At 35.9% G+C, this 24,458-nt stretch overlaps 2 protein-coding genes across 2 annotated transcripts in view; one reads left to right on the forward strand and one right to left on the reverse strand.

Annotated features, from left to right (window-relative positions):
• dyrk4 (dual specificity tyrosine phosphorylation regulated kinase 4) overlaps nt 1-7,850 on the reverse strand; it is a 30,809-nt gene extending 22,959 nt beyond the window's left edge. The window contains exons 1-2 of the mRNA XM_039646882.2: nt 7,711-7,850; nt 6,941-7,007 (exon numbers count right to left, since the gene is read on the reverse strand). Of these exons, the coding sequence (XP_039502816.2) occupies nt 6,941-6,997 (57 nt within the window). The 5' untranslated portion in view covers nt 6,998-7,007; nt 7,711-7,850. The remainder of the gene's footprint in view (nt 1-6,940; nt 7,008-7,710) is intronic.
• On the forward strand, nt 1,410-23,864 carry ferry3 (FERRY endosomal RAB5 effector complex subunit 3). Its single transcript, XM_089127905.1, has 15 exons — nt 1,410-1,439; nt 9,744-9,844; nt 10,315-10,498; nt 10,591-10,736; nt 12,817-12,998; nt 13,725-13,824; nt 13,904-14,025; nt 14,425-14,531; nt 15,538-15,735; nt 15,834-15,962; nt 16,965-17,036; nt 17,109-17,311; nt 18,960-19,017; nt 20,063-20,130; nt 22,477-23,864. Exons 2-15 carry the CDS (start codon nt 9,773-9,775, stop codon nt 22,567-22,569), a joined length of 1,734 nt encoding a protein of 577 aa, XP_088984031.1. The 5' UTR covers nt 1,410-1,439; nt 9,744-9,772; the 3' UTR covers nt 22,570-23,864.
• Nucleotides 23,865-24,458: the final 594 nt, after the last annotated feature.

Consider the following 24,458-nt stretch of genomic DNA (forward strand, 5'->3'; position numbering starts at 1 on the left):
TACATAGTTACTAAATTTCACTCAGTACTTCAATGTACAATTAGTGTAACAAAGACACCTTAAAATAAAGTGTAATCACACTTTATTTATTACAGTCCTGTTTCCATGTACATACTATGTACTTGTTATAGTAACTGTAATAGGTAACCCTGAACCAACCCCTAAACCTAACCTTAACCCATACTTTTTATTACCAGTATTTTCTTAGAAAAGTACAGTACACTGTACATGCACTTCAAAATAAAGTGCAACCATAATTTCTACAGTCTGCATGTAAAGATGATTATCTTACAGGATTATGGGCATCAGTTAACTAAAATCAAGAGATTATAGTTACGCCAGTGCTCTCTGGTTGCCTGGTGGGAGAAACCTCAAACCCTAGAAACACCAAGCAAGGGACTATCTTGTTGTTGCAAAAAGAATATCCCCCATGGTTTACCTGGGTTATCTTAAACTGAAATACAAACGCATGAAATGCAACCCCAAAACACAAACCCTTCTTTCTATAAATGCAATAAATGCCACTCAGTTTTATGTGGCATTAGTATCCAAATATTTTGGGGCAACATTTTCGACTGCTCAGACCTAAAGTGTATAACCCATACACAAACTCTTAATTCATAATAACGTTTTTGGGTTTTTTTTTGTTCTTGGTCTAAGAGAGTTTAATGAATGACATATCAAGTTGAAAATTCACAGCCCTAAAGGAATTATAATCTGATACCACAGCATCACATACCTGCTCATTATATAGCGTTCTTCCATATCTTTTATCATCCTGTTCAACATTTTTACCTTCTCTCCTCTGTTTTCTCCTTCCCCTCTTTCTGTTTCTGCCCTCGGGCCCATTTCTACTTCAGGCAAGGTAAGAGTAGAGCGTTCTGATGAATCCAAGGAGCAAATTAAGATTAATCAAGAAATCCAGTTCTAGTATGGACAGCAGCTACAGTGTGGGCTCTGATGGCGCTGTTTGGGTGCTGTTGCGCTTCAACCAGTGATCCTGCCATCTAATGCTGACATGTTTAGCCCGGACGGGGAAGCAACCTGACGATAAGGCATTGAGTGATGGAAGCAGATGCAGTCAGGCCACCACGCGCTGATCTGATGCCACCCGCCAGGTTCGGTTGTATTGCACTTGCATTCTTGTGCTCTTCAGAAACACATTGCATGTCAGTGTCACATTTAGGTAAACATTGAAGTTATTTTATTTTAGATGAATTGCTTTCTTGGCATGTACATCCAATAGCGGTGCTTTAATGTGCTGCATGGATTATGATTTTATATATACACATTTTGTGTGATAAGATGATTAATTAATGAAAGGATTTTTGAAGATTGTATTATTAAAGACACTTTATTGTGATGCATTGAGATCTGTTTACTAACCACTTTCTGTGCCACTAGACCATTGGCGACCAAAGGAGTTTTCTGTCACACAGGTAAGCTGAGAATTGTTATGTCACTGTCTGTTCATCCTTAACACAATACAGTACACACTTGGACACACGCGTGACACGTAACAACATTAGTCAGAAAGCAAGGTGATCTTTCTTTGTAACAGACACAACACAAAATCTAAGCCTGCACACAAGTGGGCCGTTTGCAAGTTTACAGTTGAGTGTTGAGATGAGGGGTTAAGCAAACTAAATGATTTGAGAAATCCTGCATATTTCACCAGACAATTGATTTATTACATCTTGATTGTACATTACAAGGTACATTTTTTTTAATAAAATAAAAAATGCACAAATTAATTGTTCTCAATAGATTAAAATAAAACATGCACAGGTGAATTGTTCTCAATAAGATCTATATTTATTTAGTGAATTTTCATTTCATTCCAACTTTAAGTAAAAAATATTGATATACACTTATTTATAAAATGGTTAGTTCCAGTCCTTGATTCTGATTGGTCAATAGCTGTGCTTTATTCATGATAAAACACGGCTATGACCGCTTCACCCAACGGTTCTATTTATCACTGAGCAGCACTGCAGTTCCTATGTTGCTTTTACTTGAGCTTTCATGAATATTACACATTGGGACGTTGTTGTTGTTCACGGTCAGGGACTATTTTTTTTCTAGCGGAAGGAAGGCTTTTAGTGATTTTACTTCATGAAAGTTACACTAATGCATGTTTTTTTTTACTTTAATATTTGTATTGTGTGGTAACCGTTTTATAAAAGCAATAAGGTACTCGAGTTAAGTGCTGTATCGTATCGTTTTTCATGGCAATTTGTAACTATTTTATATTTTGACAAATTGGTATCGAATTTGTCTGACCACAATCGAGCATTTTTGTACAATCTACTTAAAGAGATAGTTCACCCAAAAATGAAAATTCTGTCATCATTATTCGACTCAAAAGAAGGATTTACAGGTTCTGTTTAGCACCAAAAACCTGAATCAGGTGCTGTTTGGAACCATTTTTAAGAGATCTGTGTTAACCAAATTCAACCCTTTTTTAAAACCACATCACCATTCAGTTTATGACATAACTAATCCAAACGTTCACTATTTCAGCACAGCATCTCATCAAGCAAGCTCCCCCTTTTCACTTTCAGGTGTGTGATATCCCAGTGGTATATCACATGGAAACACACACCTCTACGACGGCTTATCATAGTGATTCATCTCAAGATTTAATCAACACACTTTTAATCAGCACTGTTTGCGTGACAACGGCTCCATCACCAGTGTAGCAGAACAGGTGATCCCATTAAACCATAATCACCATCCTATGATGATGTAACTCCAATGTTTGTTTATAAACAAACATCTCTTATAAACATAATGAGATTAGATGAGGCATTTCCATGAATAAAGAACTGGTTACAGCCTATTATGTAACAACAGTCCTTGTTTTATATTGTTAGACAGCGTAATTGTATTTGTTGTGTGCTTCTATAATTGTAGAGTTTGAGTGCGTCAACACAAGTGAAGTTTACTCTAACAAACATACAGCCTCATTAAGAGACTCTTCAGTCAGTAAATCCCCTACAAATCCAATTATGCCTTGTTAGGGTGAAAATGCAACCCAGTTGTCCAAAGCTTGTGTTAGCCCCCTGAAACAATGGAATAGATGAAAGACACATGGTCACCGACAGGGCAACCTACATTGTAGAAACAAACCCATAGAATATCCTCAATAAAGTTTGTTTCAAGAGATTTCATCCCATGTGATTCAAGAAGTAATCATTCTTTCAAGCCAGTAAATGGAATCGAACTTAATTGAACTTTAGTTTTGATGATGCAAGTAGCTCGCACAGGGTCTTAGTTCAACGATCCATCTGTTTCATTCGGTGCTGCTGATCTGATGTGCGGCTCTCCTTAGCCAGCCCTATGCAAAGCATTCTGGGAGCTAAAGAATCCACTGCCCAGTTTCAGTTAATGCTACAAAAATAATTTGGGGAGTCAAACTCAGTTCCTGGAGGACCAATGTATTGCCAAATTAAACACACCTAAACAAGCCAATCAAGGTCTTCAGGATTATTAGGAACTTCCAGGCAGGTGTTTTGGAACTGGTTGGAGCTAAACACTCCAGGACAGTGGTTTAGTCCCTCCCAACTAAAAAAAAAAAAATTCATTAAACTTAACTAATTTTACATAGTTAAGTAGATTAAACACAATTAAATTAAGAAGAAACGAGATGTTTAGTGATTGCGTTGCTTTAGCTCATTTTAATTCAAATTAACAAGCATCAAAAATCATTTTTACAGCTTAATCTGCATCGGTTACAACCCATATGCAAAAACATCACTGCAAACAGGTGGACAATAGAACAGATAGGCTGTTGACATGCTGTCCACATGGCTAGGGATGATCCAGAGGGCACCGGTAGATGCCAAAGAAATTCATTCATAATCCGCCAGTCAATTATTCAGAGAGGCCGATACTAATAGAAAATGTTGGCTTGGAAAGAGAGGGGAAGCATAATTAATGGTGTCTTATTTTGTATTTATGCTGACTGTTATTAAAGACAAATATGGTTCTTACACACTTAAATATGCTAGAGTGAGTGTGTGTGACGAGACTGGCTATAGTCTTGTCATGTAAATCAGGTGTGTAGGGTGAAACCCGCTGCTCTCTGACACATCAAGGTGAATAGCCTGGTTTAATTTGGAGTATCCAGTAACATCGAGCTTTCCAAGCTCCCATAAGAAACATTATCGGGTGAGGAGTTCATCTCGATAATGGCTATATCATCAACGCACACTCGGTTGGAGGTCTAGGGCCTGCCAACACTTAGTTTATCAGACACCAAATCCACGAGTCAACATATTCCATATGAGACTAAAATGCATTTGAGATTGATGTCTCAACAACAAACTAGCTGTTTTGAATTCACTGCTTATTTGCATAAAATGTTAGCATAGTGTATTGAAAATAAAGTCAATAGTCACTAGCACTAAATAGAATTGCAAGCTGTCTGTTTATACTGATCGGTTTTCTGGAGATATATAGCTAACTTTGAATGACTGGAGACTAAAGCTCAGGGCTGGTAACTAGAAGGTTACTGGTTTGAAGGACATAAAGCACAATTGAATAGTTATCACCTGTGTACCCTTAAGCAAGGCATTTAACCACAAAGTGCACCAGAGTGATTGTAAGGGGTTAAAGGAGTAGTTCACTTTTAAAAAAAAAAATTTCCTGATAATTTACTCACCCCCATGTCATCCACGATATCCATGTCTTTCTTTCTTCAGTCGAAAAGAAATTAAGGTTTTTGATGAAAACATTCTAGGATTTTCTCCATATAATGGACTTCAATGGGAACCAAACGGTGCAAGGTCCAAATGAGAGTTTCAGTGCAGCTTCAAAGGGCTTTAAACAACACCAGACGATGAATAAGGGTCTTATCTAGGACCCTTCGAGTCATGACTCTAAAAAAGATTTGTTCATTTTGATGAACAAGTTTGAACAGGAGAGTTGCGAATTCTCATCACAGAACAGAGCAAGGCGAGCATTTGTGCTTATAAAACTTAAACTTTTTTATTTATTTTTGAAATGGCCAATGGTTTTGCTAGATAAGACTCTTATTCATCATCTGGTGTCGTTTAAAGCCCTTTGAAGCTGCACTGAAACTCTCATTTGGACCTTGAACCGTTTGGTTCCCAATGAAGTCCATTATGTGGAGAAAATCCTGGAATGTTTTCATCAAAAATCTTAATTTCTTTTCAACTGAAGAAAGAAAGACATCTTGGATGACATGGGGGTGAGTAAATTATCAGCAAAAGTTTTTTTTTTTTTAAAGTGAACTACTCCTTTAAGGATAGGCTGGTTAGACCTAATGGCTTTTACACAGAATGTGTTTTTACATTCCAGTGCGCTTCTTTTCTTTTTTTTTCTTCTTTGTAAACATGCGCTAGACGGACGTGTTTGACCATTGCACTTAAGTCTTGTGACTTTTGTGGTCTCGTGCAGGACACTTGAATTCAAAAATGCAGTGCTCAAGTTCAAAGTAGGTCAACTTTTAAAAGCCACATCTCTCTGTTTTTCAATTCTTCGCCCTCCATGCATCTTGTTTCTGCATTCCATTGCACTTATTTTACATAGTTTTTAGATGCTTTAGCGTTTTGCACATCCAGTGTTAAAAAACTCAAGTGAAAAGTACTTAAGCTTTTAAAAATCACATTTTGAGGCCTTTGTCTCTTTTTCCTTCCACTGCCATATCACTCAAAAAAAAATGTATCTCAAAAACATATTCTGTGTGAATGGCCCCAGAAGCATCTTTCTCCATTGAAGGCTATGAAATTAGCCCTGCATTTGACTAAATAATGTTTTGCATGCAACATATAAATCATTAAATTATAGCAGATATTTTAGCAGTTTTATGGATGCCTTTTGAAATCATTTGCTTAAATCTTGGATAGTTGCAATTAAAAGGATTGAGGCAATATGCTATGCATTTGTGCTGACTACACTGCTGTTTAATATTCGCAATGTTAACAATGCATATACAATTGCAAAAAACTGCTTTTCACACAGTCTTTTATTAATATAGCTTGCCATAAATCTTCCCAAGCTTAAATTAGAAAATATGTAGCAGTACAGATGGACGGTATGTTCCACGCACAAACTGGAGCTAATGATAGTACAGTGCTATGTCCAGATGGGCCACATTCAGTCAATCTCTCCTGCAGTCAAAGGAATGGTGGGAACGCAACACCTCCACTAAAAGAATTGAAACCAGCACCAGTCCACCGTTCTAAAGTAATACATTCAGTAGCACATTTAGTACAACAACTGTTTCCATGGCAGTGTGACTTTTGAGCAGAAGTGTGGGCTCTTTCTCAGAGACTCGCCTCAAGGTCTTTACTGCTTCTCTTCTTATTGAGACAAGCTTCTTCAGAAAACAAATGGTCTAGTTTTTCTGCCAGGTGACGTATTAAAGGGATGTGCTGTGAAAATGCAGATTTAAAGCACAGATGCACAACTTCTGTAATACTGTTTTACAGACAGATTGAAAAAAAAAAAATCAGTCTAAATCCATGACTAATCGCAAATTGTCACGCGGGGTCTATTCTAAAAGCAAAGAAAGCAACAGTCATTGATTTCACATTTCTTCTCCAGGGCTCATGATTTCTGCAATGTAAAGCTTCATTTATTGAGAGAAAAGGTATGACATCACATGTGCGCCTTTTGGGTTTGTAGTCTTATACCTCAACAGTTCCATGGGCTGTTCTCTTTAGATATAAATAAAGTGAATGGTGACAAGGGGCTGTCATAAAAAAAAAAAAAAACTTAATTAAAGTTATATAGTAACCTGGCAACCTAGGCAAGGCAGTATTTTCAAAATAGATTCACAGATGTAGTATGTCAGCAGAAACAGGCACTCATTGACACCCCCCCCCCCCCATTTTAAATGAGGTTTGTTTATGATTGTATGCTGCACGATGTTATGAGTCATCCCTTTGAACTCTGTATTAAATTCACCTACCTTTTTCACCAAATGAAGGCTAATGTTCTCCTTTATGAGGGTTTCTAGTTTCTTCATTGCAGCTTTTCTGTTCAAAGAAAAAAAATATATAAATATATAAAAAAAACATATAAATATATCAATCTTTTCAATCAGAAATTACTGGTATATTTCACAAATAATTACAAAGAAACAGCAATTAACACATTGATTTAAAGGTCTAATTTTGAAGTAAAAAAGACTGAAATAGTATTTTCTTGTAAAACTTCAAACATCTTTGTTTTATTTGACAGTGTTGGCATACGTATAATATATATATATATATATATATATATATATATATGAATATTTGTACGATCAGCCAGCTGAACAAGAATAACTAGGCTAAAAGTTTCCGTTAAGGAAAGGTGTGCTTTGACAAGTCAAAGATGAATATTTGATGATAATTTTTACTTTTCACACCTTTTAAAAATAAAACAGTAGTATACAGTATACAGTGGCTACTCATAACTAAGAATTGTATTATAATTGTATTTCATATTAAATGAATCGACTCTTTGATCAATTCGCGAGCTACTAGTGACCCCAGCTGGGTAACAGGGTATTTCATATAAAGTTATAATTTATTTTCTCTACAGATTTGTAGCATCATACGCCTTTACATATTTTTGCAGATGTCATAAATCTTTTAAAAATGTATAGACTAACTAACTTGCACAACTTTGCAACATGCAACGAAAATGGGAAGAATGCTTTAGAACAAACTATAAACGTTGCCTAAAGTTACTTACTTTTTGTCCGTAGTCAGATGCCCTCATTTAAAATGGTCTACGGAAATTCATACATTTCTGTCTATTTTCTTCACATCGAGTATCCTATATTTGATGGATTAGTGTACGGTAGTAAACAGCAGCGCGCAGAGTGAAAATGATGAAGGCGGCAGGCAGGTGGCGCGCCTCCCACGCGCTTGGTGGTTGTAATGGCCGGCGTAACCATGGTGACAGTTAAACGATAAGTAAAGTCACTATTGGATGTTACTTCAACTTTGGTCACTTTAGGTGAGTTTTTTTTTATTATTATTAAAACTAAAAAGAAAAAGATTTCTAATTTTTTAAAAATAATTTATGATATTGTTTTACCCTAAGGATATCCATTAAAATAATAAATAATTATATATTTATACACATGAATGTTTATGATTTAAACAATGAGTGCAATAAACCAATTCAATTTTGTCACGTAAAAATTATTTAAATATTTTTTTAGGTGTCAGTGTCCCTTTCATCACAACCAACAACACTACGAAAGTTGTTTACAACAGTGTCAATGGAAAGCTTTATTTTTTAGAAACGTGTGAAGAAAACAATAGCCTATTTAGCCTACTGCATGTAATTTTGTCAAAATTATCAAACAGTGTGAATTATTTGTTGTATACTTTTTCTTTCTTTCTTTTTTACTATTTATACTATTTAGGCCGATTTAGGCTATGTATAGGCTTATGACACGTAAAGTCAGCCATTTTTCTCCAAAAATACTTAAAATGAAAATGCCCCAAATCAAATGAAATGCTTAGGATATAGCCTAAGATGTGGTGACAAATGTGTATGTTTTTCAGAAAAGCTGACAAAATTACAGAATCATCTTCTGTGATGCCTGCATGGTTTTACCAGTAAAATATTGATTATAATATCAACACTACGTATCAATTTTCTTTCAGTTCAATTTAGTCGAGCAGGCTTTTTGACACAGGCCACGTGATTATGCGATGAAGTCCTAATTTTTTCCTTGTGACTAATTGAAAAGAGACAGTGTTTGTGTGTGATTTAGGCTTCAAGAGACAAAGAGCTCAACAAATGTGTTACTCTACCTGAAACTGATACAGCATGCATCTTTAATAGAGGTTGTCTATGTAACAGAGAACAAATCCTGTATTCACACCTCATGCTTCTGTTCAATGACAACAGTGTCCCATACGTGACACAAGACACTATTGCAGCACGAAAGGAATTTATATTATTCAGTGGACCATTTAGGTGCTTTAGTGCCATGAGGCCCACACAAAGCCCTATATCCTATTAAATAGACTACTCTATTAATTATTATCTTAATTAAGATAGGCTATATATGATAAACATGTCAAAGACTTTAAGCCTACTACATGTAGAAACACATTTTCATACGAGAATAATCAAATTTGGTGTGATTAATATGCAGCAATTAGAAAAATAATGGCCATTATGTAGGCAAGATCTTTTAGATTAAATAAATCAATTTTTTTTTTAGATTAACTCAACAAAGTATATATATATATACAGTTTATTTTGGTTTCAATTGGTATTGAGGGAAATGAAAAGGTGGATAAGTTAGCAAAATAATCCCCGAAGGCAAAGCACATAGATATACAAAGTCCATTTGTAAATCAGAAATTATAGTTATTATCATTAAAGATACTATTATCAAAATGTATCAGGATACATGGGAATAGGAGGAGAAAGGAATACATTTATAAAGCATTCAGAAAGAAGTGATAGCCTAGAAACGCATACTGAGACAGCAAGAGGAAAATTACAAGGTTGCAAGGTTGAGAATAGGGCACACAAGATTAAATGGCTGCCAAAATATAATAGGAAAACACCAGACTGGACTATACATTGTGAAGAAGTGGAAAATGTAAACACAACGAAGAATGGATTGTGTTTTAACAACCTATGAGTTTGTATGACACACAATCTATTGTAAGGAAGTTATAATGATCTTTCTGAAAGAAACTCAGCTTGCAAATTTAATTTAGATTTGTATTTATTTTTTTCGTGTAAACTGTCAGCTCAATGAAATCACACCTCAGTCCAGAAGATGGCGGTAATGCACCTCGTTTGCAAACTTCCAAAACTACGGGAGAAGAAGAAGAAGCTAACAACTAGCCGAGTAAGTGTTATGCAAGCAAATAATATTGAACAGTTTACTGACGAATGCATGAATAATACCCGTGTGTTTCAACCACACTTAATTTTCAAACATAATTTATAATTATCTGTTTTTTGGTCTTCTGGGACGAGCTCGTTTGCGAACACTGAATTTATTCTTGTGATGTTAGCTGCTGTTAAAAAGCATTTGTTTACTCAAATAATAAGGACGCTTGCGTCTTTATGAACATATAGTTGCATCCATATTTTCTGTATTTGTCTTACGAGAATTTCTGGCTACATCTTGATGGCATAGTTTTTTGACTTGATTATTAGCCTATTTTCCAGTCCATATCTGCAGAATCTATGGCGGTGTCTCAAAACCTAGGGAGCTGCCTACTAGACATTCATAATGTAGTTAAGATAACTTACGTCTGTATCTGTCGTCTATGCTGTAAATACATTATTTGTTTGTCTGACTTCTGAATACAGGCTAAGATGCGGAAAACCAAAGGGAAAGCCAATACAATCGAAAAGGAGTTTGTGTTTGAGTTTAGGGCAGGAAAACATATCTGTGTCCTCAAAGTACCACTTCACTTCCCATTCAAAGACAATGTCAGTGATCTTCATGGTCGGATCATGCTGCTTCATAAAATCCCCTGTTTTGTAGAAAATGGTAATGTATTAACAATTATTTGAGAAACATTATTTTCAAGTCGTAAATATGAATTACTGTGTAAACCCCTAATGCTTCTGCATTGATTTTAGACTTGAAAAACAGACTCGTTAGTTTCATAGAGAGGGAAATGTTAGCGGATTACGACCGAGAAGCAGAGGCAGCCCTGCAGAGACTCACTACTGGAGAGGTTGACGTCAACAAACTTACAAATATATGGGCCAAGGCCTATGCTGAGGTAAGAGCGCGGTGTCAATTTAATAATTAACTTACTTCAGTATTATTACATTCCTTCTACATCTACTGTACACCAGCACCGTTTTATGTAATGACATGGCCTATTTTTTGTGTTTTGTGACTTTTTTTGGGGGGAAACAACATTCACTTGTCTTATAGTTTTCACTGAATATTAACATTAAGAAGGCATTTTAACATGAAAACATACATACTTCATATTTTAATTCTTAATCAATTCCTAGTTTTTAAGTAGATCAGTCAAGTCACTTTTATTTATTGTGCACACAATACATGTTATTTTAAAGCAGCTTCATATTACTAAAACTGGAAAATAAATAAAATTGTCAATTTTGAATCAAATTCAAATGAATCTGTTTAACAGCTCTACAGAAGTTAAAGGAGTAGCTCACTTAAAAAAAAAAAAAAAAAAAAAACTTTTGCTGGTTCCCTGTGAAGTCCATTATATGGAGAAAATCCCGGAATGTTTTCATCAAAAACCTTAATTTCTTTTCGACCGAAGAAAGAAAGACGTGGACATCTTGGATGACAAGGGGGTGAGTAAATTATCAGCAAAAGTTTTTTTTAAAAGTGAACTACTCCTTTAATAATTTGATTATATTTCAGCTTATTTTAGTATGATGTTTCAATTTCAAGTCATTGTTTTTGTGTTAATGTTGCAAAGTTCATTAATTAATATATTAATAATCAAGTTAGGGTAGTCAGCTCAACAGAACGCAATAGTGTCATCATTATTCAATTCAATTCTGTTCTGTTCAAATGTTGATTCAGTTAAGTTTAATAACACTGTGTATGTTGTAAAGTTAGTGTTATAGATAGAGATGCACCAAAACTAAAAGTCATGGCTGGAACGGAAAATTCAGGTTGTGCTTGATTTCAGATTTGTTCAAACATAGAATAAATAGGCTAATGAAGTATTCACTAACAGCTTAAATAAAAACTGAACACAGTCAAAACATGCAATCAGAGAAGTGATATGGAACTATAATGTGGTCAAGACCTGCCTGGAACTACTTTAGCCGCGCGTACACAACAGTACAATACATCGAACGCACTATAATTCTATCCCTTACAATCTCATTTTCATTCCTGTCAAAAATTAATTATGGTGCAGTGCTGATTAAGGTCCATTACTCAGCTCAATTATTTCCTCCGGTAGCATCGATGCAGTTAAATCAATTGAATTACTCAATTTGCTAATTTGTCTATTAAACCAATAAATCACACTCTGGCTCTGCCCACACAAATAATTCCTTTGAAACAGAATATCTTCTGTCCTATCGCCACATTTTAGAAGGTCAGCCTGACCATCTGCATTAGCACTTCAAAGTATTGCAGTTTAAATTCTGCTTCCACTTGCTCCAGCAAACTTATAAAAAGAAAGCAGAATCCGCCCCCTCCCTTTTCTATGAAGCGCTGATGGCTCACTGCTATGCACAGAGGATAACCATTAGCATTTTACAGCAGCCATACACAAATACACATGGATGCTCTCCAATCTATTTCAAGCTCATCAAATGGCCTTTTAACGACCACCTGGTTGTTTACGTAAAAAGATTCTTATAGTTTTATTTATAGCTGTTAATTAAGCTTCCAGATCTTTCTGCATATGCAATGTAGGAAAAAGTTCATCTAATGTATAAAAATAGGTTAAACGACCTATTATTTTATTTAGAAAAAACTATAAACTAATTACAACATCAAGGTTTAAAGACCTAATCATATCAAAAACCGTTATGTGTGCGACGTTGTAGAGAGCGAAACATAAAATGCATTACCATTCTGATACATTGACACTTGTGGGTGAGCCTATATGGTTCACTCTTCTGAATCAGTTTTTTATTGAATATTATTTTCACATAAAAAACGTTTTGATAGGTCATTTTGATTTTTAATATGGGGTGACTGCAGGTTGACTTTAAAGTAACAACATACAAAAGCATTTAGGGAAATCAATTTATGTAGTTCCAGTAGGTGAGTTGGTACAGACAAGTACTCAGGAAGTCGATTACTCTTGTGCCACCCTGGTAAGTGTGTCTGTTCTGTATCATTTCTGTGTGTAGACTACACTGGAACATGCCCGTCCTGAAGAACCTAGCTGGGACGAGGATTTTGCGAGTGTCTATCATGAACTGATCCACTCTCCAGCCTCAGAGACCCTTCTCAACCTGGAACACAATTACTTTGTCAGTGTCTCTGAGCTCATCAGCGAGAGAGATATGGAGCTCAAGAAACTTCAGGAGAGGTTTGTGTGGGAGTTTGCAGCGAGATGGAGTTCTGTTTTATGAGGCAAAAAGCCAAGGAGTGCAATTTGGATAATGAGCTCTGAACGTAAATACAGAATCTCTCCATATTCAGTCAAAAATAAGAAGTTTTGTTTAATGGAGTACTTTTAATTGTGTACTTTTTTGCATATATTATTTTAAAGATAATTATAATATGAATTGTTTGAACAGAAGCTTGTGACTGCAAGTCAACATTTGGAAAACAACTTTTTTCTTTATAATGACTTTGATTTTTCACGTTACATAAATGTGAAATTATTTATTTTTAATATATGCACGCATCATTGTGCGCAAGTTGTGGTGATATGCTCTTAATCTCTTATGCTTGCCATGGCTATATTATTTGTTATTCCTGTGACACAAAGCAGATTTTTCAGCAGCCATTATTACTCTAGGTGAGTGTATGTATATGTGTGTGTATATATATATATATATATATATATATATATGTATGCGTGTTTGCGCATATGTTTATAGACACACATATATTGTACATACTATATATATATATGTGTGTGTGTGTGTGTGTGTATATATATATATATATATATATATATGTATATAGATATTTATTTATTTATTTATTTATTATTGTTTATTTATTAAGTTTTTTTTGCTTGTTCATAAGAAACATGTCCAAAACTCCTACTATAAAATAGATTAAGTATTTTAATTTGTCTTCACAGACAGGCTGTTGAGATGAATAAAGTCATGCAGGAGCTGGGAAAGAGCTTGTGTGACCAGGATGTGAATACCGTGGCTGCCCAACACTTTGATGCACAGCAAGTAAGACCAAACTGTCAAGTTGAAACAAACTATAATAATGCAAAACATATTAATGACTCTTCTGTTTGGTGTTGGGAAGGTGCTAGAGAACAAGTGGGCCAGTGAACTGAAGCATGTCACAGACATCCAGAAACACGAGTACCAGGAATGGGTGATGAAGCTTCACCGGGACCTACAGAACCCCAACAACAGCACAATAAAGTGAGTGAAAGAGAAAAATGTAAAGATACTGATGGCATTAAGATTATGATTCTTTGCTGCGATGATCAATGATTTTGTGAGGTGGTGAAGTGAATAGTAGTAGAAATCAGACACCGAGAAGCTGAAAGCGAGTAACGTCCTCAAAGAGATTCCTCTGGTTCTGATTTAGGGAATTCTACATTTCATTCAGTTTCATTGACTGAATGTTTTTAACACCACATTAGATGCGGTTTCAGTTCTAACTGATTTTTACTGCATCACCGCTTTGACACATTGACACCGTCTAGCACATGAGTAAGTAGTGTTACACTAGAGCCAACAGCAAAACAACTGTATTTATCACTGTGATTGATGGACGGCGAGGAACTTTAGAAGTTGAGCTTGTTATTTGTGTTTCAGCGAGGAGATCAAGGTGCAGCCCGGTCAGCTGGGGGAGGCAGGGGAAGCGGGGGCTCGGCTCTTCGAGGAGCAGCAACAGCTGGAGGAGAGCTTCACCATCCACTTAGGTATGGCGTTTCCTTGGAAACATTGGGCGATACAAAACTGCACATAAAAATACCCACATACAACAAACCGGCGTGGGGATTTATGCCCACTTCCAATGTGATTTCAGTCTGCCTCTCAGTTAATGTTTGACCAGAAAGGATCCAAATGTATTTTGTCTTGATTTAAAACGTCCTTTTGTGATATGTTTTGCTTGAAGTATTCTTTGGCTCTGTTTGATAATTTAGTATCTAATATAATGACATTGATGCACATTCATGCATTTTTAGTTTTAGTTTTGGCTTTACCAAATATTTTTCAGGCCAGTCTTCATAAGTTAATGATGCACCCATTTTAAAATTTTGGGCAAGAGCGTAATCTGATAATTGAAATGTAAATTCATGGCATTCAAATGAAAATTATTTTAAATAAGAGTTGTAAAGTCAAATTGAGTTGAAATATAAGCTAATTTTCTCGCCATTGACTTTATATCTCACAATTCTGAGTATATAACTTGCAATTGCGAGAAAAAAGTCCTTTATAGCTCGCAATTCGAACTTTATTACTCACAATTCTGACTTGCAAGAAAAAAAGTCACAACTACCTTTTTACATTTTTTATTCTGTGGTTAAATCAAGCTTCTTTAGAATTTAGATGCCACAACACAAAATTATAGTATAAAATTTCTGATAAATGCAAACTTCAAGATTGAACTTTCTATTCGTCAAAGAATCCTGAAAAAGGATGTTGAAATCATTTTAAATGATTTCTGAAGGATCATGTGCCACTGACTAATGAAAATTCAGAACAAGTTGTATAAATAAGCAGTTGGAATAATTGTAATATTTCACAGCATTATGTTTTTTACTGTATTTTTCGATCTTATAAATGCAGCCTTGGTGAGCATAAGAGACTAAAAATCTTACCGACCCAAAACTTTAGAACAGTAGAGTATATCCAATATTAACCATACTTATTTTTAAATAAACAGATAGCCACCGATGTGATGCGTATATTTCTCTCTTTCAGGGGCTCAGCTGAAGACCATGCACAATCTCCGTCTTCTGCGATCTGATGTTCTGGACTTTTGTAAGCACCGTCGGCACAGCAGCAGTGGGGTGAAGTTACGGCGACTGCAGACTGCCCTCTCGCTCTACTCCACATCACTTTGCGGCCTGGTGCTGCTGGTCGACAACAGAGTCAACTCGTACAGTGGCATCAAGAGAGGTATCATATCTAATTTCTAGCATTTCGTTTGCAAAAATAAGCAAAAGTCAAATTAAAGACAACAACAATAACATCTTCAATTGTTCCTATGGCCTCAGACTTTGCAACAGTGTCTAAAGAGTGCACAGACTTCCACTTCTCCAGAGTGGATGAGCAGCTGGACATCATCCAGCAGGTGGTGCTGTACGCACGAGCTCAGCGCAGCAGCAAGCAGAGAGAGCAGCCCGGTGAGTGACACAACAACTGTGTGTGTGTGTGTGTGTGTCCGTCCAAAACCTGCACCTCTACATTGCTCCATTGCATATCCAACTTCAGTCCCACCATGAGTTAGTGTTCAATTTCATTCAACAGGGACTATGACAGGCTACAATGAAACTTGATACACATTTTTTTTTTCAAGATGCACAAATGTTTTGGCAGAAAGTGAGGGAAAGAGTGCACTGGTACAGTCTTTCATTTTGCTAACTGTTTGTAAGTTGTATAATACATCAGTGATGCCACCGTACACTCATTTCTAATGGATTTGGGTGTACGGTGGCATCGCTGATGTATTATACAACTTACAAACAACAAACTGTTGCATATTTCATTAACACAGTGAAATAGCTTTGATTGAAAGAGAACTCTTATTACCATGATAGTATCATTTAGAGTTTTGTGAAGTCATTTTGCAGTGAATTTAAACCACTGAGATTCGGATTTTATTGTTTGGTAATTGGTACAATAAGAAACTTTTTAAAAACATTAAAAAATCGACATTATTCCAAATTTTGCACCGGTAGTGTATATACATACAGGGGTCGAAAATTTCATACACATACATACATTTCACCCCTAAAGGAAATTACATGAAACATAAATGTATGTAATTTTATTTAAGTTAAGCACATCCTCTTACCCCAGTTCACAGCAGCCTGCTTTTTCTTATTTTTAAAACAAATATAATTTTTTTTTGTAGAAATTTTTCTGCCTTCTTTATTGTTTGACAAGTAGGCACATTTTCTCCCAAATTCAGTTACTATAGTGCAAATAAAAGTGGCATCATCTTTATATTGTAAATTGTATTTATACATTATTTTTATGTATTTGTTGTACTGACTGATATGTGATGATACTAAATAATTGTGTCCAATAAATTTAATGACAATCATTGTTTAAAATGATGATAATTACAAACTCAACATATTTGGATGCATTACACTAATACACGTCTTGATTTTGTTTTATAGAGATGACAAGAAATGGGGGAAGTGAAGACAAAAATAAGATCATAGATAGGAATTCCTCCAATATCCTCCCAGGTAATTCAAACATTTCCGTATGCTTTTAGCGCTCTGTTTGATTAGTCCTAACATGCTGTGGTTTTTCATAAGGTGAATTCTACATCTCTCGCCATTCCAATCTGTCTGAGGTTCATATTGTCTTCCACCTCTGTGTGGACGATAACGTGCGTTCGGGGAACATCACAGCCCGGGACCCGGCCATCATGGGCCTGAGGAACATCTTGAAGGTCTGCTGCACCCATGACATCACCACCATCACCATCCCACTGCTGCTGGTGCATGACATGTCTGAGGTAAGAGTAGATAGATGACATTCATTTCATTAAAGATTCATAAACATTTACAAACAATGACTTGTATTTACATTATTTAAGCTGTGAAGTGAGTGATTCATGTCTGAGTTCCTAAAAGTGTTCAAAACCTGAACTTTTGAGCCACTAGACATCATTTTGATTTAAATATCGTAGGGTTTTCAAAAACCCAACCGAGCCTCAACTTTTCTATTACTGGAATCTATAACAATCTACATACTAAGTGTGTTCCAGAGGATTCTGCTGCCAACTACCATCATTAAGATGTTTTTCTGGGAATGTTGAAGGCTTTGGCCCTTTACAATGGCATCTAATTCTAGAACATGCAAACGAGCAGCCAAACAAAACAAAACATTCCAGCTCCATTTTAACCACCTGCGTGACGCTACATGTATCTGATATATTTGCTCTCAAAAAGCAAAAAGCATTTTTGTTCACTTGTGATCGGTGTTCCTATTATTCAGCATGCATTTATTTTCCTTGAAAATATTGCTTTATTGTGCACGCTTAATTACTGTAATTTATTAACTAGCCAAAGCATGTGATCTGACTTGAATTGATGTGTGGAAAATGAAAAGGCTGTCCTAATATGCAAACAATTCTATTCTACACACATAAAAGAATCACTATTTTTAATCCTAGATTTAATTAAGGTAGTGATGGGAAATGCACATGCTGGTGGTGCCTGCTGGTAAAAACAGTGTTTTTTTAAATATTTAATAAATTATAGGGCTTTTATGGAGAGCTTGGTTAATCAGGACAATAAGAGACTATTAACTACTCTTCCTTATTATACAAATGTGTCAATCACAATCAATAATAAAATTGATCAGCTCTACCAAACGTGAATGTTTTTCCACTAAGAAACGAACATTATGATGTTTTGATTGATACTGTGAAACTGCTTTGATGCAAATCATATTGTGAAAAGCGCTATAAAAATATACTTCACTTGACTAAAAATGTCTACAAATTCATAAAACTATATAGACACTGGTCTATATAATATTCAATTTAATCATGCACTGATTAAATTGAAGAACTCTTTTAAATTTTAACTTGGTTGCTCAACCTCAAAACTCTGTCGTCTAATTTAGAAATAGTCTGTTTTGGATCAGGCCGTCTGGACTGACCAGTGTAGTTCTGGGTAAATGAAAGCCTCAATCACAGCCTCTCTGACCACAGGCCGATGTTGAGGAATGTTCAGTGTTCAGGAAATATTTTTCATCTGAACAGGAACTGCCAAAGGCGAAAAATGCTTATAAAGCGGAGGTCTTAAGCCTTTTTTCGGACAGGATTTGTTTTTAGGATGTATACGTCTGTAAAGTAATTGTTACTTTGTTTGGACATCTGTAATGTTTATCGATGAATGTCTGTAGAAATCGACAAGATTAAGAAGTGCGACTAACCACTGCATTTGTATTGCTGTTACACAGAAATGTCTCATCACAAAATGATCTATAGTAAACTATTAAACGTATGACATTATTAGGAGAAAAATAAAGTTAAATTAATTTGAGATCTGAATAATCCTGAACGAGTAGTTGTTTGGTACTTTTGCATCCTGGTTAAATATTATTTCAGTCACTGATTTTTATCCCTCTCTTCCTCTTCCTCCTCTTCTCTATAGGAGATGACCATTCCCTGGTGTCTGAAACGAGCTGAGCTGGTCTTCAAGTGTGTGAAAGGTGGGCATGCAAAGAGCACAAATGTAGAATGTGCAGATTGATTATCGACATAATTGTGTGCATTCTGCCATAACATATTAATACAGTTTTGTCCAAATATCACTTCTGTCACAAAATATGAAACCTTGAGACTCAGACCGTTCTGACGATGTGTTTTGTCAAGATTAGAAAAGATTTTGATCATAAATTATGAAACATGATGATGCCCAAAAGGGGAGGAGCCTGATTGAATAATTTAGAGTGCCGTTTCTGTAACGCAACATCCAATTTCAAAACAATTTTCACAGGATGAATTCTGAGTTCGGAAGCTTTCAAATGATACCTAATACTTTTTAGAGGATAATATTATTTTATAATTTTATTGACAAATACTAGATTATATATGTATTTTTGTGATTTTTTAGCATGCAAATCAAAGTTTGAATGATTAAAAGTGTGGTCGTTGACTTTTTGTTACAAAGGTGAAAACTATCTGTAATTGATGCGCACTCTTATCATATAGGGTTCCATTACTCTTCCAACATATATTTTTCTGCAAAATCAACATATATGTATTCTTGAGTCTGAGACCTTTCCAATGATATATAGTTTGATTAGATTAGGATTTAGTACAAAAATATTGAAGGAAACTTAAAACTTCCCGATAGCAGGAAGGTGACAGTTGAGGAGCTAAAAACAAAATCAACACTTTGTAAAAGAGCATAAAATGGCCTCTTTAATATACCATTTTTCAAAATTTTTTATAATATTTTGCAAGACATTACATTTATTCATTACATATTATTTGGGAACAACATATTTAAGTAATATCCCAGGTCAACCCGTTAGAGGATAAAGCATATAACAAAAAAATAAAGAAAATAATAATAATAATGGTTTACTTTTGAGGGTCAATAAGAGTAGTATAATCAATCAATTGAGTCAAGCATTGTTGTTCATAATTACTTATCTTCTGTTTCAAATAAGCTATTTGCTCCATTATCTCTACTTTAAACAATATGATAATGGTAAGTACTAATTGAGTTTTCTTTACCTTTTTATTTAGGTTTTATGATGGAAATGGCCTCCTGGGATGGAGGAATCTCACGGACTGTTCAGTTCCTTGTTCCACAGGTTAGTTTTAGCCTCATTAGCCGCGTTTCCACTGCCGGGCCAGGGCCGGGCCGTGCTAGTGCGTGCCAGGGCCAGTCGCGTTTCCACTGTCACTTCCGGGGCTTGATCGGGGCTTCCTCGGGGCCAACGGCCAGGATTTCTGGCCCGTCGAATACCTTGGGCCAGAGGGGGCCAGCTCGGGCTAGAGGCGTGCTCAAGGTAAAAGGCGGAGTTTATCGGTGTTATGGAACGTTATGATCTGAAGCAAGATGCACATAGGGGTGTCCATGTTTAACCGATTAACCGTTTAAAATTGCATAACATTTTAATTTGAACTGTAGGCCTATGCCAAATGCTGCGCAACAATATATAGGCTACATATCGACGAATTTTCAGATATTTGTTTGATTTTTTTGCCCCTTAAACATTTAAAATATTTGACAAATTAATATGAAAAAATATATATTTTACTGGTTTTCTGAGGCCAAATTAGAACCTGGAAATGATATTTTCCCCGCAGTGCTGAATGAGAAGAGCCGTAACCACAGCCTACAGAAAGGGGATTTATGGGTGATTTATAGGCTATAATAAATGTGTCTGATAATAAAATAATATAAAATAACGAGGCATTAATTGTTTATTAATAAACTATTGTTTTCTAAATGATTTTCGGCTAAAAACATATCTCCATCTCCGGATGCACATTTAGAGAGAAATTAAGCTACATACACATAGAAGATATTGGCTTTCGATTCGAATTTGTTCGTTTTAAATTGTACATTAAATGTCCAATTTAAAACGAACAAATTCGAATGCGGTGGCTGTTTCAGGTCTCGCGCTTCAGTTCACGGAGATCATGAAGCGCGCCTTGATTAATTGTTAAAGCACAGCGTTTTCTTGTTATAAATAAATTTATTTGCGAATAATGTATTATTATTTTCTGTATGACCAGAAATGAAAGAGTATTTTAAGTTGTTTCCACTGAAAGAAATGCAATGAAACTGTTCACATGGGCGTCTCGCAGCCATCAGTGCGTGCTCCACACACACTGGATATGCGCTGATATTTGTCAAAAATATTGTGTTTATTTGTGCTCTGTTCCTTTTTTGGATAAAGGCGTCTTCTATATGCAGCCTAATCAAATGTTACAATAATGATGATGATGGTTATTATTATTATTATTATTTGCAGACACGGAGTTTTTGTGAAATGGACGTTTTGCTTATTTTCAATTGGCAATTTCAGTTTGAAGGGTGATGGAAATGGGGCTTTAACTGCTCCGTACTTGCTGCGTTTTATTTCTATAAATTAATTTCGTTTCAAATGGGGTCCAATCAGTTATTAAAGGTGTTAAAAAATTAACTCCGTATCTCGAGGTTGCGGCGCGCACACTATATGCACCGAGTAGGCTATTAACCGATGGGCCTCGGTTAACGATTAATGAATAACTTGAAAACGTGCCCGCAGCCCTACTTGTTATATCGCGCAAAAAATCGCTGCTTGAAATGGAGAATCGCCTGTACTGGTCTCGGGACACTATTGCAGGTCAGGTCATATATACATGCTATCTTCCTAATTTAAAAAATAAATTAATTCATAATACCCGCTGAAATGGGTTGGGTTTTATGACGTTTGATCCTGAAAGGCGTGTTAGGGGTGGGGTTTGGGGCAGCGCTGTGGGGCTACTGGCCCGGCAGTGGAAACGCAAGCCCGGTGCTTGAGGCCCGAGGCCACTAGCTCGGCCCGGCTCGCTGTTAGCTCTGGCCCAGCCCTAGCCCGGCAGTGGAAACGCGGCTACTGACAGTACAACAGTGTCTCTTTTTTTTTTTTTTGATGAAAAAAAGTGACTTCAGGAAATTTACTGGTAGTAGATTAAATAAACCATAATATACTAACTGTATTCTCAAACAGTGCCCATCGGTTGACAAATGCTTACAGGCTTAGTGGACCCTTCACTTTCACAGCTGCGTGTTTTACTCTTTAACACCTTTTAAAATAACTCCTCTAAACTAAACCCTGTTGTCTACATACTGAACGCACTGTATATATATATATATATATATATATATATATAATATATATGTACATTATCAATAAAAAATAAAGGATCTGTAAGATTCTTATGTTTTTGAAATGTGATCAAAATACAGTAAAGACTTAATATTGTGGAAAAATGTGTATGCTAAAAAAATTTAATTCGAAAATATTGTAAAAATCATTCTAATTGGCTGATTTGTTTTAAAAAAATCAGTAAAAGTCAAAATTGGTCAATTTAATGCAAGTCATTTACTAACAAAGTTACGTTGTTTAGCAATTTATTAAAGAATGTGGCATCAATCTGTCTTTCTGATTGTCTTTTATCATCAGAGTATCTCAGACGAGATGTTCTACCAGCTGAGCAACATGCTTCCTCAGATCTTCAGAGTCTCCTCGACGCTTACGCTAACGTCAAAACGCTAAACACTCACAGCATATTACACCCCAGCTGGTGTCGTCTTTAGGTTCTTAATTTTCATAGACGTACAAACCGTAAGCTGTTTTGATATGCACACTGTCATGTGATCAACACAATCCTGTCACAGGAGGCTTAGCACCATGGCCTGATTATTTCAGTCATGAATTTTCACTGGAATTCGTAGATCTGTGCATTCCACATAAAAAAAACACACCTTAAATATCAGAGGGAAGTGTTCGGAAACGTAGCTGTCTTGCTGTGACTGCCGTTCACCTAATGCTGCATGGGAAACGGGTAATGCCAAGACAAGCTGTGTGTTTGTGCTGCATTGCAGTTTGGCCTCTTGTGTCATCATTCCTCTCCACAAACACAAGATGGCGCTTTATTCGGTAGCATTTCCATGTAGTTTGAGGTAACCAAAGCTGCTGGTTCCAAATGTCAAACGAAACCAACCTTTCGCGTTCTGAGTGATTTACCATGTGTTTGTGTATTAGGTGCCAGTTGTAAGCCCTGGCATGTGCAGTTATATTTGAATTGTGTAATCTTTGGAAAGTGGCATTTGAAAACAGTATCATCTGTTTTTTTTATTGTAAATCTGAGTCTTAAAAATGTATACCTACATAATATTAATCAGGTAAGCAGGAAAGAGCCTTTACAAAGAAAATCTACGTATTAACTCTTTTCTGTTAAGTCTTTTGTTGGATTTCCCCTAATGAGGATATTACCATATGAAGTAGCAAAGTAGGGCTAATCTGAGGGTCAAAGCATTTGCATCCATATTAGCCTTTTGTCTGATACTACTGACGTGCTAATTATACATTCATCACTGAATGTAAATGCTTTGTAATTAAAGTACACTTCAATTTAACTCTGATTTTGACTATTTGAGTTGTGTTAAAAATGAGTTGGTTTGATCAACTGCAGGTCTGCTTCCTCTATTGCATACTATAATTTGTAATTAAAGGGATAATTTACTCACCCTCATGTTGTTCCAAACCTGCATGAGTTACTTTCTTCTGTTGGAGAGAAAATAATTTATTTTAAAGAACGTTGCTAATGACTTTTATAGTAGGAAAAATAGACTATAGACATCAACTGTTTGGTTACCTACATTCTTTAAAATAAAGGATTTTGTCTCCAGCAGAAGAAAGAAACTCATGCAGGGTTGGAACCAATTAAATGTGAGTAAATAATGACAGAATTTAAATTTTTGGGTGAATTATCCCTTAATATAGATACTTTTGTATACTTTCACATAATATCTTGTCTGTGTGTACATTAAATGTTGTGTTTTTGGGCAGCAGTGTTTCTTTCATTCTTGCCCAAAGCAGTACAAATATTTTCCTTTTAATTTGATGTCCGAATCAAACAGGTCACGGAAGGGCAACAAAAGTTCTAGAGTGTTCTGCTGTCCCTGCCAAAGTGAACTCAATCAGTCTCTAATGGCCCGGCAGTCTCGCTGTCATTGGTGCTCAACTCAGAGAGCGTGTGCTAAGGAAATGTGTCACCAAATGTCTCACATTCTGAGTATCAGTTAGTGGTGGAATCTGGTCTCTGGTTACCCCTGCTTTGGGTAGGGGACAGAGGTGCATGCTCAGCAGCGGCCCCTTTAGCACAACCACCTCCCCCCTCTTGGCTTGCTGTTTTAACGGCAAGCTCTTTAGCCATATGAATCCTTATCGTCCAACAACTGTGCCTGACGGAGCACTGTTTATTCAGCCAGGGTGAAACATTGAACAGCCTCCGCTGATGGACTGGCCTATCTATCCTGTTTGTGTGATGAGTGTAGGATGTTCCTTTTAATTAGAGCTCATCATCTGCACAGTGCGCACTGTCTACATGTGTCGTCGATGCATAAAACGTAGAAACAATAATTGAAAAGTTTCTCTCTGTG

This window comes from Pimephales promelas, chromosome 25 (genome assembly GCF_988280905.1).
Source record: "Pimephales promelas chromosome 25, fPimPro1.hap1.1, whole genome shotgun sequence".
Lineage (NCBI taxonomy): Eukaryota > Metazoa > Chordata > Actinopteri > Cypriniformes > Leuciscidae > Pimephales > Pimephales promelas.

Excerpts from the sequence above, each read along its gene's own strand:
- ferry3 (XM_089127905.1), top strand. The coding sequence starts at position 9,773 with ATGGCGGTAATGCACCTCGTTTGCAAACTTCCAAAACTACGGGAGAAG. Across the intron at positions 14,532-15,537 it reads GAGCTTCACCATCCACTTAG|GGGCTCAGCTGAAGACCATG; the intron begins GTATGGCGTTTC and ends TCTCTCTTTCAG. Across the intron at positions 15,736-15,833 it reads GTACAGTGGCATCAAGAGAG|ACTTTGCAACAGTGTCTAAA; the intron begins GTATCATATCTA and ends CTATGGCCTCAG.